The 19042-nt window shown below is 41.4% G+C and overlaps 1 protein-coding gene across 1 annotated transcript in view; it reads right to left on the reverse strand.

The window, feature by feature from the left end:
- LOC143281399 (uncharacterized) overlaps positions 1-13295 on the reverse strand; it is a 46153-nt gene extending 32858 nt beyond the window's left edge. The window contains exon 1 of the mRNA XM_076586607.1: positions 12661-13295. Coding sequence (XP_076442722.1) covers positions 12661-13295 — 635 coding nt within the window. The remainder of the gene's footprint in view (positions 1-12660) is intronic.
- Positions 13296-19042: the final 5747 nt, after the last annotated feature.

Genomic DNA, 19042 nt, shown 5'->3' on the forward strand with positions numbered 1-19042 from the left:
AGGTGCATTGTTAGAGCAGTGTGCGTCGACACCGTTCATATATTATGAACGGTGTCAAAAAAATGTGTCCAGGTTTTTTCTCAACTTTATCAGATAAAGTGATCAGTCTGATCAATTCAGTGGGGTGGTGGGGGGCGGGGGGGATAGGGGGGGTAATGCGTACTCTCACACTACTTACCCCCTCCCCCCCCCTCCACCCCAACCCCCGCACACACCCAACCAGTACCACCACCACCACCACCCAACTCCATTCCCACCATCACTGAAAACCGCCACATTCTCCACTACCCGAAAAATGTCGGAATCACAATGTACCTCTTCACCTCTGCTGCCCTCAGCCCCCCCGTGCCCCTCACCCTCCCAAATCCCCCATTACATCCCCTCTCCCTCCATCCCCATCCCGTCACATCCCGCATGTATTGATCGAAGCGCACTTGCTTTTCATCTGATCAAACCACAATGGGAGGCACATCAGCAGAGCAGAGAGGAAGGGAAGGTGGGGGGGGGGGATGGGAGGGGGTTGCTGGTGGAGCGGGGTTCGTAAGCGGGGTGGGGAGAGGAGGAGGGATGCTGAGGGATGGGTGGATGGGTGGTGGTGGTGGTAAATATTTTGAAGTCAGTCATAACGGGGTAATATAATCTTATCACATCAGTTGTCGAACTCTGTCTAGGGGGTGGTGGTAATAAATACTTTGAAGTCAATCATATCATAACGGCGCATACTCGAATATTTTTAGTTATCTATCACATCGGTAGTCGAACTGTATTTCCATCTATCTGTATGCATATATATATATATATATATATATGTGTGTGTGTGTGTGTGTGTGTGTGTGTGTGTGTGTGTGTAGATAGAAAGATAGATAGGTCTTGTTCCTCTTTGTCACGACGTGATGTCGTGTGTGACGCCAAGCTCTACCTACCCTCACCCTCATCCATCCATAAAGCCCCCTCCCCCACACCACTACCACCACATCCTCATCCCCCAACCGCACGCAAAACACATACTCTCTGCATTTCCTTTGTCAGATTTGTTGTTGTTGTTGTTGTTTTATATGTTTGGTTATTTTGGTCAAAATGCACACCGGTAAGAACAGATAGCTCGCCCGAGTGTGTGTGGTGTTTATGACATTAAGTGGTTCTGCTTCAGCGACACACAGACGGGAATTCCCAGGAGGATGAGGGTGATAGGGTACATTGGCCCTCCAATACAACCAATGCATCGAATGGAACAAGAGTGGAAAGCTACAATGGTGACAACACTATAGGGCTGATAAATTATTACGATTTATTTGCCATGCCGGTGAAGTCCTTGTTGTCCGGTATTGTTGCCGTTTTTAACAACGCTGGTGGCGATTTGTGCTCTGTGTTACCTCCTGTTGAGAGCATGCACACAGAGAGAGAGGGGGGGTGGGTGGGAGAGAGATAGAGAGATGGGGGACACAGAGAAAGAGAGAAGAGAGAGAGAGAGAGAAAGAAGGGAGGCTTTTTTTCTCTCTTTTTTCTTTTCTTTTTTTTCCTCTTTCAAGCGATTTCATTTTTCCTTGTTTGCTTTCAATGGAAGATAATGCAAATGCAGTTTTATCCTTTTGGCTTTCAAAACTCACGAATTCAAGAGTAGTCACGAACTCAAGAGTAGTCACTTGAATTTTGCGAAGCCTTTCCCCCGAGCTAATGTAGCCTGCAATTCTAATGCGTGTAAGGAGAATATGCTCCCGATCTTTCTTTAACCCCTTTTACTTACGCCCACACAAGCAAGCACGCACGCACACACGCACACACACACACTAAGCACAAGTTCGATTGAATTTTCTTAAAGATTTTCCGTCGAAAGAAATCAAAGCAAAACGTGGTGGTTAAAATGTGAAAGGCCCCTCGTGATTGACTTGAAATAAAAGAAATCCAGGATTACTGTACTTGCCGGGTTTTTCGAGTTCTTTTCTCCGGGTGTCCTGTAATAAATGGCATTCTTGCTGGGAATGTGACTATAATACATCCTGTATTGGTTACGGTCTTTGTGTGTATAGTTTGATGTATCCCGCAGCGTTTTTGACATAAAGCTGGTCCTTTTTCTGAGCTTAATGTGTTGTCGCTCTGTTGCACTGGAGTTAGTGTGTGTGTGTGTGTGTGTGTGTGTGTATTTGCTTGTATATATGGTGGTGCGATGATGCGTCTAAGTCTGTGCATGTGTGGCTTTTTTCTTTTCTTTTTTTCTCAACCAAAGCTGACATAATTTGTTTGAGAAGTAATTCTACAAATTAGAGTATGGTGTATTCAACTTCAATGTGTGTGATTTTATTTGTGAAAACATGTTTTTAACCGAACAAAAATCTTTCATCAAAAGACATTTGACTGAATAGCGACCGATGTTAGAAATTCCAGCTTACTAACATCACATAATGTATGATCGAAGTTGATTTTAAATCTAAATGAAAACGGCCTCTGCTTGCTTCCAATTGTAAAACTGATTTGGTGGCCACTGTGAAGGACAATGGTTCAAAGAATATTATCCGTGAAAGGACAGGTTCATTTTATTTTACAAATGGACAACAAGGATACTGACGTATATCAGTCCTAACCCAGAAACCAGTCATGGAAACATCGTCGCGAGCATAATTATGATAACAGAATTTAGAAGAAAAAAAAAAAAAAAAAAAAAAAACACGAAATGCTTACGATTAATTCAGTGATTATGAAAGTTTCCCATATTCTTTTGAACACATCGACACATAGATGATAGACTACATAATGTAAGACCACATAATGTAATACACTTGAGTGCCAATATCTTTTCTCTTTTTCCAATATGCTACAGAAAGTCATGTGCTCAAAAACATACTTTGTTTTTTCTTACACCAGTGGACGCTCCAACGACAAGAAATGATATACGCGTTAGAAAAAAAAAAGTGGGGGTGGGGGGTGGGAATTCAGTTTAAAGTCAGGTCATTGTTAAACAGTGTAGGAACCTCGGGGTGTGTGTTTGTGTTTGTTTGTGTGTGTGTGTGTGTGTGTGTGTGTGTGTGTGACTTTTTCTTACTGCCTTATTTTGAGGAACTACTGATGAAGAACTGACATTTTCATTTGATTAATACTGCACAGGCTGCGGTAACACCGACTGGCGGTATACACCCAGTGTCCCGTTTCCGTCTGTCTTTCAAGTAAAGTTAGTGTTTGAATAAAACATAGCACAGTAAAACCCGAGGTCTAGCTATTTCTTTCTTTGGCATTCTCCTGTTCGAGTCAAAGGATCTACAGAGTGGAAAGCTGAAAAGTTTTTTCCCCTCCCCACCCAAGCCCTTTCTCTTTGGCTCCCCGGTTGTATTTTCAGTCCTGGCTACTTAGGAATGGGTAACCGGATCAGGTGAGAGCGAGCCGTTTTCAGTCAGTTGTTTAAGAGGATCACCTTTCATTGATATAGAGCCATGACACCAACAGCTGCATCAATAACGGGCTTTTCACGGGGGGGTGTCTAGATTAGCCCTTGTTTTTAACCCTCCCATTTCCTTCCCTTTGGGTCCGGACCCTCCCCTTTCTCTCCTTCCTCTCTCTCTCTCTCTCTGTTTTCTTTTCTTCTTGATCTCAGACTTATTAGCGCTACCAAATTCCTGCTTTATTTTATAGAATATACACACGCTCTGTGTGTGTGTCTCTATCACACGCACGCGCGCGCGCACACACACACACACACACACACACACACACACACACACACACACACACACACACACACACACACACACAAAGGCAGTATACTGGAGCAGTTGAAACAGAGAGAGAGGAGACAGGAGGGAGGAACAGGGGCTTATATCATAAAAACTGAATACACATAAAAGTATATCCCTACAAATCCTCCACGAGTAAAGCACACTATAAAAACGTAGTAGTACGCACCCTGCTGCATGACCAGAAGAAGAAAAACAGAAGGGCGTGGAAACCAGCGCGTATCTTGTCCAGCACATGACTTTTGTGAATAATTCTTTCGGACAACATAAGCTCCACTAACTATCAAGTATTCTGTAATGAATTGGAATTTATGCAAAGGATTTATTATCGCGCTAGGTAAAGTTCTGTTGAAAAACATAGCACACAATTATATTATGTCGTAGGTTGATTAGCCAGGAAATGAAGGGGAAAACATAACATAAGATGTAACAAAACAATGTATCAGAAAACGCGGGTTTTAGCATTGACAAACGGATCTATCTTTAACACTGCACCCAACCGGTTTACTGTATTTTGCAACAGCAGTTCACACTTTATGTGTATCTATGTAGCAAATATTGGAAAGAGGAAGAGTGATGGGGAAAGAGTTGGTGGGGTTAAGAATTATACGCGCACACTTATTTTATATATTTTTTTAATACAACCACAATGTTTGTGTGTGTGTGTGTGCGTGCGTGTGTGCGTGTGTGAGGAAGGAGATAGAGAGAGAAAGAGGCAGACGCGCACAAAAACAGAAAAGCACTCGTACTCGAAATCATTTTTATGGAGAGTTTTAGAGGATACGTTAATTTCGGCTTGGTTTCAATACAACATAGCTGCAGCGCTGATTTTGAGCATGTGCGCACAAACACATACATATTATAAAGGAGGACATCAATAAATCAAGGAATGTCACGGCAGAGAGGTTCAGACAGACATGCAGACAGAGAAAAAAGAGAAACGGAGAAAAAAAATGGGGGGGTGGGGGGCGGCGGGGGGACGTGGGGGGGGGGGAGAGGCAAGCAAACAGGTAAAGCAGTTTCAAGCGCAGGTGTATCAGTCAAGGCAATGCACTCGCACCTCTTGTCATCGAAACCATCACCCCACGTCTTTGTCTTTTGAACTGACTTCAAAGGAATGATGATGCACTTCGAAATTTTATGGCTCCCCCCACACGCCCCCCCCCCTCCCTCCCTCCTCCCATCCTCCCTCCTCCCCTCCCTTCCTTGGTTAGACGACTGCCGCATCTTTTTAACATCCTTTTCGACCTTTTCTTTCTCTCAGCAGTTGTGAGGTGTTTGGAATGAGAGTGCATGGGGGGCTGTTATATAGTGTGTATGTGTGGTGTGTGGGTTTTTATGTCTAACATTATGCGGTTGCACTTTTTGTTTTTCCCCGGCTTTGAGGTATGATGTTTCATCCAGTCAAGTTCCTTTCCTCGTTGACTCCCCTTTTTATTTTTCTTTCACGTCACTTTTTTTATATTGTTTTTATCTTTTTTTTCCTAAATTTCTTTGAGTTTATATATGTATATATTTATTTACTACCGCTTTGGTTAATATCTTGACTTTTATTATAAGATATTTGCATATTGTTTATTCTAAATTAATTAATTCACATTTTCCAGCGATAGATATGCCGACAAAGTTCATCTTTTCCGTTGTAAGTCCGATCCTCAGACACTAAAAGAAAACGCGACATGAACGGTGTTTTCCGTCCGGCAGCTGTGAGAAATGCACCCAGTATGTGCAGAAGCCGAGAGAGACTCGGAATGCTATGAAACATGGACAAAGTCCCTAACCCGGGGCTACTGGAATGCACTGTGAGGCTTCTCCCTTGGTGTTAGCCAGCTAAAAAAAAAAAAAAAAAAAACCTGGAAGTTCTTGCAGGCCAGCGAGAGAGAGAGAGAGAGAGAGAGAGAGAGAGAGATGGGGGCGAGCGAGGAGAGGAGATAAATTACACGTAGCTCACAGTCCCGTATTATAAACAAGAGAGGCAAGGCCTTCAAGACTCACTTGTGATACACTTTTTTTTTTTAATCCAAGCTTTTTATGTATTGAGTATAATTTCAAAATGTAATGTTTAAGATGAGAAAGATCAGTTTAAAGCAAATTAAGTCCCCTAGCATTAATTACAGAGTAATTTCCCTTTTTTACTAGCTGCACCAAAACGTTTGCAAAATAAATAAAACTTCCATGCTTAGCAAAAGAAGTTCCTGTTTGAACAAAAAATTATAATAATGACTGCTCTTGTTGTTGGGTCAGAATATCAGATCAAAGTGCCAAGTTTAGAGAATACAAAAAATATAAATATAACAGTAAATGCAGTTTGCATATAATCAGGCTTCATTTATTTTTGTGTGTGTGTGTGTGTCCATCCCAGAGGTGCAATATTGTTTTAAACAAGATGACTGGAAAGAACTGAATTTTTCCTATTTTTATGCCAAATTTGGTGTCAACTGACAAAGTATTTGCAGAGAAAATGTCAATGTTAAAGTTTACCACGGACACACACACACACACACACACACACACAGACAACCGAACACCGGGTTAAAACATAGACTCACTTTGTTTATACAAGTGAGTCAAAAATGGGATGTTAGCAGTATATCCTCCCAGCAGAAGGGTTTGTCGTGAAATATTTTCTTATCACAGATCACGAATACACAGCAGCAGACAACTGTATTGTACGGAAATATAATCGTAATAAATGTTAGGGTGAGAATAGTCTTTTCAAATTTCGTATCCACTTCTATGAAAAAAAAAAAAAGTAGGTATCTTCCCTTCGCTGAAAGGAAACACACACACGCACGCACGCACGCACACACACACACACACGAAATAAATTATATGCATCATACGATGAATACAAAACATTGTAATTTTAAATTATAACATTAACATTGAAACTGGAGTGAAAAAAGAAACACAGAAAGAGAAAGATATCCGAAGACACGCTCAACAAATATTTCGTGACAAAATGCTATATCCATTGCTGAAGACGACAACAACAATTCCAATCCAAAGGAAAATCGAAGCGGAAATGTCAGAGAGAGAGAGAGACAGAGACAGAGACAGAGAACGCAACAAATTACTTTAAAACTATCAACAGATCATATGCCCCCATCGATCGACATTTGATTGCCCAACAAACACACTCGCAACAAACACACCCCACACAAATTCACGATAATTCTTCAATTTGATTACAACCCAGCTTTCAAAAATGCACCTCGCTTGAAAATAAATGTGTCAAATTTAACCTGGCCAAACATTTCCCAGGCCACGCCACCCGTTCTCACAATAACGACCGCCAGTAACCTTCTGTCAACCGATTATTTTTACAGTGATTGGAAAAAGACACGGGCTGGGGGGAAAAAACAAACAAACAAAAAAAGAACCCCTACCTCAGCCCCCCGGTTTTACAATTTATCGTGCAAATATCGCCGCACGCCATACAACCGTAAAATCCAAACAATCGGTGTATTCTATACCACTCGGAGAGCGAGCGCATCGAACGATCCCACTCGCTGACATCATCTCCAAACCAGACACGGCGACAAAACGCCAGCGAACAATACGTTATGTTTTCACACTTCGATTTTTGCAACGGATATGTTGTAAAGGAGGGGGCGGGGGGGGGGGAGGGTGTGAAAAGAAGAAGGCTGAGGAGTGATGGAGTGATAGTGACGAGCTCTGAAGCTCTTTTTTTTCTTTCTTTTCTTTTTATCGTGTGTGTGTGTGTGTGTGTGCAGTTGCAGTTTTTGCCTCGAGGCGGTCTGATCCTTTCCTGCACGTGCAAATGTTTGAACCGACAACCGTTTCCTGGTTGCTTTTTTTTTCTCTCTTTTTCTTTTATTTCTTTTTTCTTTTTTTCTTTTTTCTTTTTTTTTTAATACACACAGACAGACAACAAGGGGTTTGAGGGTGTCGTGTACTCGCGAGCTGTCGATGGCTGAGAGCTGCAGATCATGACACGGTTTTAAGTTCATGTTTAAATAAATGATAAGGCGTGTGTTTATTCTGCAGTGTGTGTGTGTGTCTGTGTCTGTGTGTGTGTGTGTGCGCGCGTCTGTGTGTGTGTGTGTGTGTGTTAAAAACAACAACAACCGATGTGCATTTTATTCTTCTCATTTTGTGTGGCATTTGCGACACCTATTTACGCACGTAAGTGTGTGTATGCGCGCGCGCCTGCGTGTGTGTGTGTGTGTGTGTGTGTGTGTGTGTGTGTGTGTGTGTTTGCACCTGTTTCTTCTATTAGTGCATGTGTGCGCGAGTTTATTTTATTTTGTATTGAATCATTCTATTTTAGGCTGATTTAAACACAATGACGCCGATTGTGTGAAATTGTTGTGCCTGCGTCTCGTTTTAAAACCGTGCGGTTTATGTTGCAATTATGTCATTTATTTTATGCCTTTCAGTTTCCCTTGTTGTCACTATGTAGATGTTCATCAACAACAGTAATTTGCGTTGAGGTTTCAAAAAACGTCCGAAATAACTGGCCGACAACAACAACAACTACTATGATGATGATGATGATGATAATAACTTTAAAAGCATTGTTGTATTGATATGTTGTTTAAAAAATCGGATATCATTCATAATGAATAAATATATTTATAAATAACTAACAATTACATTATACAAATAAATAAACGAAAACAAAAACAAAAAAACAACAACACAAAAATCCAGAAAAAAAGCAAAAGTGGAGTGATGGCCTGGAGGTAACGCGTCCGCCTAGGAAGCCAGAGAATCTGAGCGCATCTGTTCGAATCCCGGCACGGTCGCCAGTATTTTCTCCCCCTACTCTAGACCTTGAGTGGTGGTATAGGACGCTAGTCATTCGGATGAGACGATAAACCGAGGCACCGTGTGCAGCATGTACTTAGCGCATGTAAAATAACCCACGGCAACTAAAGGATTGTCCCTGGCAAAATTCTGTAGAAAAAAATCCACTTCGATAGGAAAACAAATGAAAAACAAAACTACAGGCAGGATTTTTTTTTTTTTTTTTTTTTTTAATGAGTAGCCCTCTCAGTGTAGCGATGCGCTCTCCCTGGGGAGAGCAGCCCGAATTTTATACAGAGAAATCTGTTGTGACAAAAAAGAGTAATACAATACAATACAATGCAATACAATACAATACAAAACAATACGTCACGTGAGTGGACTGACACACACACACGTACACAAACAAGCCAAAATTACCAATAAGCTAATCATAATGAATATTGTAAAAGAATATCAGTTACACGGCGAACCCACACAAATGGACCACAAAAGATATTCACAATCACGCTGAATGACAACATCAGTGTATAAAGCCTGCGAACACTCAACCCTGAGATGACACTGAATAAAGCATGACCGAGGGCAAAAGGAACGTAATCGATCGAATCCCTATAATTAGATTTGATACGCGAGTTCCCTCATTTATTTGTAATTTCGTTTATTTATCCATTCTTTTTTTTTTTTTTTTATAAAGAAATGCAAAGTAGGTGCATACAACAAAAAAATGCAGAAGTTAAAAGATAAACAAAAATAAAAAATAAAAGCAATGGGAAAAGAGAAAGGAAAATAGATAAACAAACAAACAAATAAATGAATAAATATAGACTTAGCTGCTTGTAAATTCTGCAGTCTAGGTTAGTTTTCTTACGTTAAAATGTCGATAAGCTCAAACTAGTTACCTGTCCAAGCAAATGTGATATTTAGACAGGGAAAAAAGAAAGACGGACAGAATTAAACAGAGACTTCGGCTAACTTTAATTTCAATAATTTAGGGAAATCGTACTTAGTTCAAAGGCCGACAGGTTCAAACTATTTGTAAAAGCGATCCAGAAAGCAAAGAAGACAAGTGGGAAAACCGAACAGCGGAATAAAAACAAAAACAAACAAACAAAAACACCAACAAAAAAATGGGAATTGTCTGATTTTCTTCCTACAAGTTGATTTCAAATTTACAATAAAGGTCTAAAATGTTGTCCGCATCAAGTTCAAAATAACACAGTAATAAGATTGTTTGTAGTTGTGTCTATTTTTAAATACAATGGCAGCCCTGTTATTAACACAATTAATATGCATCCTTCCACCCATTGTATCGCAAAGTTATAATTGGTATTGCTGTTTGCTCCTTAATAATGACAATGATTATTATAGTAATAATAAAAAGAAGAAGAATAGTGATTATAATGATGACAATAATAATAAAGCCTGTCAATGACAATGATGACACAAGAAAAAACGTCACAAAATTGTGTGATAGTCGCGCTGTTCTCCATAAATGCATACATCGATGTCTGTCACAAAGTTACTTAGGTATCTTATTCTAATATTATATCTCTTAATCGACTGGCTTATTTATCTGTTCATTCTATCCTTTATTGCTTTTTACGCGTTCAATTTTTAAAATTATTTTCATTAGTGATTTATTAATAAAGAAAAGTCTTCATAGATATATTCTAGTTTTTTTTGTTTTGTTTTTTGTACGCAAAACAACAATAAAAATGCACCTTCCGTCTTTTCTATCGCAAAGATATTAGGCTACTCGTGTGTCTGTTTGCTCACTAATAACAACAATAATAGTAATGGCGGTGCTAATACAAAGAACAAACAAAAAAAAGGAAAGAAAGAAAAAAATAAATAAACAGAACAATTTATAACTTTCTACAATGCGCCGTGAACAGTTAACATTGATGCATTTTAATAACTCTCAGGTTTTCTTCGATCAAGAATCGAAAACAAACAAAAATCGTTCTGGCCAAGTAATGAAAATGATAAACAACAGGCGAACCACACACACACATACACACGCACATACGTACGCACGCACGCACACACACACACACGCGCGCGCGCGCGCGTGCGTAAGGCGCTGCACAGACGATTGAATAATTGCGTTGAAATGAGTATTATTCTAACAAAAAAAAGTGTCCCGCTAGTTTCAACATGTTTTATTTATCATTTTCATTATGTTTTATCCTTATAATTGAGCCTGTGATGACGATTATTATTATGATTATTATTATTATTATCATTTTCATTATTATTATTATTATTGTGTTACTGATATTATATCAGTCGCTTCCTCGAAAACCAATCAAACTGTCTTGAATAGCTGTGGCTGCAGCAATTCGTTGCCATTGTCTGTAGTGAATATACAAACAAATATATAAAAGCGTTGAACATATAAATGTTAAGCGAAAGAAGTAAAGATTCTCTCTCTCTCTCTCTCTCTCTCTCTCTCTCTCTCTCTCTCTCTCTCTCTCTTTAATCTTGGATTTTTTCCTCTTTTTTTTCTTTTCTTTTTTTTTTTTAAAGAAAGAAACCAAACGCAAATAAAATATTGTTTTCAACCCACCAGCTACAATGGCAAAACATCTGGGGTGAACACAACACCGAAAATAAAATAGATAAAATGAATAAATAGATTTAATGAAAGGTTTATAGTGTGGTCAACAAAGAACATCGCGCGGCTGCAAAATGGGTTCAACGCATGCGGCAACCAAAAAATAAAATAAATAAATAAAAACAATCAAACCGTTTTGATTTTTTTTTTAAATGTGGGCAAATGAATTATTCACAATTCTCCCTCGCTCTCTTGACATTTTTTTTTTTTTAATATTCATCTGAAGTATACTTCATACACTACTGTAGTATTGCTATTCTTTCACGAAGCTTGCCATTTTGAACGAAATCCTTTGTTGTTGTTGGGGTTTTTTTTGTTTGTTTTGTTGTTGTTGTTGTTGTTGTTGTTTTTTCGAATCAAGTTGTTTTTAATTTCTGATGATAAGGTGTGTCGAAGTACATCATTGTAACTGATTTTCTTTTGTTATTATTATTGGTTTTTTGTTGGTTTTTGTTGTTGTTGTTGTTGTTGTTTTTTATCCTTGTTGATACCCACGCCCCCTTTCCAATTAATGACAAACACGTTGATTAGCTTCAATGAATACGTTCGTACAAACATGCGGTATAATAATTATATGAAGGACGGCCCAGCTTTACAAACACACGAAAGCGACGTTGACAACAGAATAATATTTTCTCGTTAAGGTGTGTTCCAGAACGTAAAACAAACGAAAACATATCACAGTGATGCATTAATGCCGAACTATTAACATGACTTTTTTTTTTTTACAAGGCATTAAAGCGTGCGACCTGATTCATACACGCTAAACCACATCTGCTTTATAAGAATAAATAAATAAATAAATAAGAAGTACCAATAATAATAAGAGGAGCAGATGCCTGACATACACCACCCAACACATTGGTCAGATTTTGAGAACCTACAAACAGAAATAGAGTAGAATGTAAACTATTGAGGGACAAAGACAGAGCAAATAAATAAATAAATAAATGAAAGCTACAATAATCCACAATACAAAACAATATACACAACACAGTAAAAATAACACAATACAGAACAGACTAACATTCTGTCAACAACGTTTGTTGTTGTTGTTTTTGTTTTTTTCGCGCTTGCATTTCTTATTGCTGTTATAATTGACCGAATACGCTGTTGTGGTTGGAAATGAAAATAAAATAAAAAGAAAGAGGAAAGGAGAGAGGAGAGAAACAAAAGGAAACGGCGGAGAAAAATATCTTTCGCGCACACTCATGTTTTTTTTTCTGTATACTTGCTACATTTTGTATGATAAATTCTTGTTAATAATTCTAACAGCAACGACAATAATAACGAAAGATAATTTCGGACAGCACTCGTTTGCTATCAAAATAATAACTACAATAAAAACAGAAAAAAAACCTCCCAAAAATAAGATAATGATAATAATAATAACAGTAACGCCTATTCTACATAGCGTTTTCAAACCTCTCAAAAAGTTTGAACAATGAATAGATAAATAAATAATGAATACAACGATGAGGAAGACTGGCGAAAACAACAACAAAAAACAACGAGCACCATCTCACACATGTTCGCCTGTCTGACCTGTTCTTGGCGGCCGCCGCCCTGTCCCTCTGCCGGCGGTTCTTGAACCAGTTGCCCACCTGGGTGGGGGTCAGCCCCGTGGCCTGGGCCAGCTCCCGCTTCTTGGTGGGGTTGGGGTAGGGGTCCTGCAGGTACCACTCTCTAAGCAGGTTCCGCGTCCGCTCCTTGAAGCAGTGCGTCTTCTGCTCCCCGTCCCAGATGGTCCTGGGCAAGGGGTACTTCTTGCGGACGCGGTATTTGTCCACGGGGCCCAGAGGCCTCCCGCGGAGCTTCTCGGCCTCCTGGTAGTGGGCCTCCAGCCACATGGCCTGCAGCTTGGCGTGCGAGTCTTTGGTGAACTTGTGGTTCTCCAGGATGTGGTACAGGTCCCTGAAGTTGCCCGTGTGGAAGGACACGAGGGCGCGCGCCCTGAGGATAGACTCGTGCTTGTTGAGGGCCTCACAGGCGGAGGGGTTGACGGGGATGGACCACAGGAAGCGGCCCAGCCTCTCTATGTCCCCGCTCTCCTCCAGAGTCTCGCACACCTTGGCCACCTGAGACGGGGTGAAGTGCAGCGTGGGCAAGGGGAACATGGCCGGCAGGGTCGCCGCAGCCGCAGCCGCCGTCGGGGATTCGAACCCGCAAAGTCCAAACATGAATCCGGGCAGGGTCGGGTACATGGCTGTCGGGGTGGGCAGATGCGCGTGAGGTTGGGCCAGAGTTGGGGGAGGCAGGACAGAGGTGGGCGGCGGATGGTGCTGAACCTGGGACCCGAGAGAAGTGAGGGCCACAGGGCCCAGCTTGCTAGTGCGACTCAGATCCATCCATCTAGCAGTCCAGATACCATGCGGGGTCGCGGGGACAGGCAGGCAGCGGTCGTCAGCTTGCAGAGCCACGGCGCCGCTTCCGAGTCCAGAAGAGGGTGGATGTTCACACGTGTGTATCCTGTGTCCGTTTGTGGCGGCGCGCACCCAGCTCGGGGGCCAGTACCTGGCACTTAGACACCTCGGCAGCTCTAAAGGGGGAGTGGTCAGTCAGTCGAGGCGAGAAGTGTCACTTTCCCACTCCTGTGCGTTCTCTCTCTCTCTTTCTCTCACTCACGACTCTCTCTCTCTCTCGCTCACGACTCTCTCTCTCTCAGTCTCAGTCTCTCTCCTTCCCTCCTTTTACCACCACTATACCCCTCCTCCTCTCAGTCAGTCTTAGATCACCGACAAGGGGGGAAAAAGCAAACACGAGTTGTACGGACCAACCACCAGGCCGGACTTGCCCCGTCCGCGTGATCGCCAATTGAACGCCGAATGATCGTGGAGCGCGGCCCCCCCCTTTCCCCGGTTCCGAGATCTCCTAGGCTACGGCTGCCAATCATCGGCCAGGCACCGCCAATCAAGTCGCGGACGTGAGCCAGCCAAAGGGGTTGACGACGCGCTGGGGGCGGGGCAAAGAAGCCGACAAGCGGGGTGGGGAGTGCGAGTGTCAATATGATAATAACCAACCAGCCTGCGAGCGATACGACAAGTGAGCTCCAGAGCGAGCGAGTGAGCAGTCTCTGATCGCTGACCGCGCTCTATGTAGAGATCGGAGGGGCCCCACTGGCGCTTTTCGAACCATCTCCCTCTCGCTCGTTTAGACCATGTAGCCGGTGAAAACGCGCGGCGACGTCGACTTCTATCGACTGCAGTCTTCGTCGTCTTTTTATTTTATTATCTCTTTTTTTCTTTTTTTTTTTTTAGATAACAGTCTGTTTTTAATTAACGAAAGTCTGGGAGTATTCGACCAGTCCTGTTCCTTCGAGTCTGTCTATCAGTTGGTCCTGCATGTCACCCACCGTCCGTCTCTGTCGGTCTTAGTTTCAGTGTGTCTCCAGTCTGTCCGTCTGTCTGTATGTCACTCTGTCTCTCTCTGTCTGTCTGTCTCTCTCTGTCTTTCTCTCCCTCTCTGTCTGTCTGTCTGTCTCTCTCTCTCTCCTCTCGACGGTAAGCCTATCATTGTTGTGACAGAATGGAAACAGTGGGGGGAAAAAAACAAATAGTTCGAACTACACCCTCCTCTTCCTCCGTCCAAGACCCACCACCTAACAGTATCTATCCTGGATGTGTTCGGCATCTCTCTCTCTCTCTCTCTCTCTCTCTCTCTCTCTCTCTCTCTCTCTCTCTCTCTCTCTCTCGTAGGCCTGTCATTTCTGTGAAGGATAGGAAACAGTTTTGGGGAGAAAAAACTCCGGAAAACAAATCGTTCGAACTATCTCCCCCTCTTCACCCAATCCCCACCACCTCTCAGTACCTATTTACCCTGGGTGTGTTCGCTCTCTCTCTCTCTCTCTCTCTCTCTCTCTCTCTCTCTCTCTCTCTGCATGCGTGAGTCAGAAGATGTGGCTAAAAATTTTAATGCCCTTTTAAACAAGTCCTGTATGTGCAATCATTTCCCATACAGTGCATACACACACACACACACACACACACACACACACACACACACATATATATATATATATATATATATATATATATATATATATATATATATATATATATATATGTGTGTGTGTGTGTGTGTGTGTGTCTTGGCTTTAACGATAAACTTAAATACTAGTATACTTACTTATTTCATTTCAGTTGTTCTTTTTGTTTGTTGTTGTTTGTTGTTGTTGTTGTTTTGTGTGTCTGTGTGTCTGTGTCTACGTCCACGGGCCACAACTCGCACGTTCACTCACATCTGTATATCAACTGTAATAAGTGGGCTTTTACGGGCATAACCGTATTCATCCCGCCTTATACACAGACATACTCCATTTTCGACGAAGACCTGTAAATAGAAGGAAGGTAGGCCTAAGGGGATAAGGTTTACTGATCTTCCATTGAGTAATAAACATTAAACAGTGAGTATGCCGTAATGTTAACAAGAAGTGCCAGTTTGCATGGATGCCAGCATGCAATCGGAGCTGTTTCTCTTTGCGAAGTGTTCCTCCATATTGCTTTGCTGCTGAATCAGCTGAAGAGAAGACCTCTCTCTCTCTCTATCTCTGTGTGTGTGTGTGTGTGTGTGTGTGTGTGTGCGTGAGTGTGTGTGTGTGTGTGTGTGCGTGAGTGAGTGTGTGTGTGTGCGTGAGTGTGTGTGTGTGTGTGTGTGTGTGTATTAGCCAAATTTATTCAAGAACCTGCTCTTAATATGAATAATAAAACACAACTATGCAGTAATGTCAAGAAATGACACGGCTGCTCAAAAAAGGAAACAATGTCTGCAATGACTGTCATTTATATGCACGTGTGTTTCAACACAATTGCATTTGGGTAGCGTTCACCAGCCGTCAATGAAACCAACGAATTTAATCATTCCTGAGCACGATATAAGCCGTTAGTTTGTTGTTGCTCTGCTGTCTTTGTATACAAGTAAAACATGTTTACTGAATGAACTTTTGTTTTAACAAACAAACAAAAACAACCCTTGTGCCACCTTCCCCAAGTCCCTCACATTCCTTTTCTCCAAGTAAATAAATACATAAATAAAGCAAACCAAAAACATCCTAACTACGGGATTTTTTCCTTTTGGTTACAAAGAAAAAAAAAGAAAGCAAAAGCATACTGATCCACAGTACCCATTTCAAAACCATTATATTTTATTTTTGTTTTGCAGATACACACCTACTTCATATGCAGAGAATATCCAGCGTGCACTGCGGTCATTGACAGGAACTGCACTCTCACTAGTTTATAGAGGACATTGGAAGAGCCAAATCGAAGGTAAGTCAGCGACGGGCGCAATAGCCGAATGGTTAAAGCGTTGGACTTTCAATCTGAGGGTCCCGGGTTCGAATCTCGGTAACGGCGCCTGGTGGGTAAAGGGTGGAGACTTTTACGATCTCCAAGGTCAACATAAAAATTATGTACAGACCTGCCAGTGCCTGAACCTCCTTCGTGTGTATACGCAAGCAGAAGATCAAATACGCACGTTAAAGATCCTGTAATCCATGTCAGCGTTCGGTGGGTTATGGAAACAAGAACATACCCAGCATGCACACCCCCGAAAGCGGATTATGGCTGCCTACATGGCGGGTTAAAAACGGTCATACACGTAAAAGCCCACTCGCGTATTTTCGAGTGAACGTGGGAGTTGCAGCCCACGAACGCAGAAGAAGAAGAAGGTAAGTCAGCCAACCATGTAATGAATGCCTGCAGCAGCTGTACACCAACGCGTGTTGGTCATTGATTTGAATCCAGCTTGAATGAAATTCAGTTCGTTTGATCTAAATTTAAGTAGATCGAATTGAACAAGTGTATTAAATATGTTGAAATAAACACACAAAAACGCCCACAACAAAACATCTGTCGAGTTCAGTTGCCATATTTTACTTAAAGGAACCGTTGTCACACTTAAAATCTTGGTGGAGATATATGTATATCTACATCTGATTCATATTTATATAGGGCTGGAGGAAAAGTGTGTACGTAAACAACCAAACAACTTTTCAGTAATATTTTCAAAATAATTTTACAAAGATGCTTCCCTCAGCCCATACACTCCTTTAATCCCCTCAAATAAATGAATAGATGAATAGATATTAGATGAATAAACGAATAAATGAATGAATTAGGTTTGATTATATCAAACAACCACCCAAAACAAGACAAAAGGCGCAATGTGTCTATACTGGACCTCGCGCCTCATGTGTGTGCATGTGTGTGTTTGTGTGTGTGTGTGGTCTTGGAGACCGATTCGGTTTTTGAACAGATGTCATTTCAGTTGCTGATACGTTTTCATCGTAGGTGAGTTTCGAAATGTTTCTTAAAAGCTTTGGTCATACTTATTATCTTACTGTGAACGACAAGGGGTAAGGTTTAACTGGGGAGTCGATTGCCCTTCTCCATAAAAGACAAAACCACATAAGAATAAGAATAATTAAAAATCTGTTTAAAAAAAAAAGAAAGAAAAAAAAGAGAAGAAAAGAAAAAGAAAAAAGAAGAAAACAAACAATAGAGGAGATGAGGCTGACAATGATAAAGGATGGGGCTGTCTATTTTTTTTTTCCTATACTTTGCCTGGTGGGGCTATTATCCTCAGCTTCATTTCGTAGCTTGGCGTCAATCAGTCATGAGAGAAACAGGCACCTGGCGTGTTGTCGTGAAATTTGAGCAGCCCGCTCCAACGATTGTTTCTATTGAATGGACTCTTTCCTATATTGAGCCCTCAGCACACCCAGATATGGACAGGAGCTCGTTAGGGTGGAACAGTTCACACAATAGTGTTTCAGCTTCGTGCAGGTGGAACTTGAACGACCAGTTTCTCCCTGTCGTCACTGTGTGATACGGCCACTTTGTCATGCAGGCTGATGATGATGATGATGATGATATGATTATCGCCATCATCATCATCATCATCATCATTACAAATCTTGGGGAAGAGGACATAATTTCGTTTTGTATGTTTGTCCATCTGTCAGCTACATCAGTGCACATGTACGTGTGATTAAGTGAGTGAATTGAAATTTAGCACACGGACCAATTCTAATGTCTTTTCTGATATTGAATATTACTTTTGGGTACCTTCGTTGCTTAATGAAGGATTGTCATATGATTGAAATTTTGAAGCAGCGAACTCACGGACGCGCTCGCACACACACACACACACACACACACACACACACACACACATATATATATCGGATTACCGATCGAAGGGAGAGCACTGCGTGGTAAGCGCGATGCTGAGTGGTCTGTGCTCAGAAACAACTGTGCCAAGCTGGCATAAGTAGTTGTCAGCAATATCGGACCAGGGCGAACAGGGCTTGAAAGAAAATTCTCAACACTCTCTGTTTGAAACCCAGAAACAACCCGAGTTGCAGACATTTCATCATTTTACTCTTCACGCTGTCAAATAACACATACAACACACACACACACACACACACACACACACACACACACACACACACACACACACACACACACACACACACACAAGATGATTGACTCTGACTGCACTGACTGTGTGACATCAACCACTCTTTAAAAAAAAAAGTAAAATTAAAAAAGTAAAGTCATGGGCGTCAGGGGGGCGGGGTTTATATGTTTGTTTGTGCGTGCGTGCGTGTGTTTTGTTTGATTTGTTTTGTTTGCCTTGTTTTACTGTTGAGTATTGTTTACAATTGTTTTAATGTCTAAGGACATTGACTGAAGTTCCTAGACTGGCGTTACCCTTGAAGTTTGATCGCTTATATGTGTGATTTTGAATCAAGATATAATTGCATACACGGCGGTAAATGTTGTATGGACTGAGAATAAGTTTGCTAAATTACAAGACGTCAATGGCTGCTTTATGTATGAATAAGATCTTTGTCGCCTATCATTCGTGTATTGAATATGTAAAATCCTGTGTAAGCTTACGTGAATAGTGAGTCCAGACAAAA

The sequence above is a fragment of the Babylonia areolata genome, chromosome 4, assembly GCF_041734735.1.
Source record: "Babylonia areolata isolate BAREFJ2019XMU chromosome 4, ASM4173473v1, whole genome shotgun sequence".
Classification (NCBI taxonomy): Eukaryota; Metazoa; Mollusca; class Gastropoda; order Neogastropoda; family Buccinidae; genus Babylonia; species Babylonia areolata.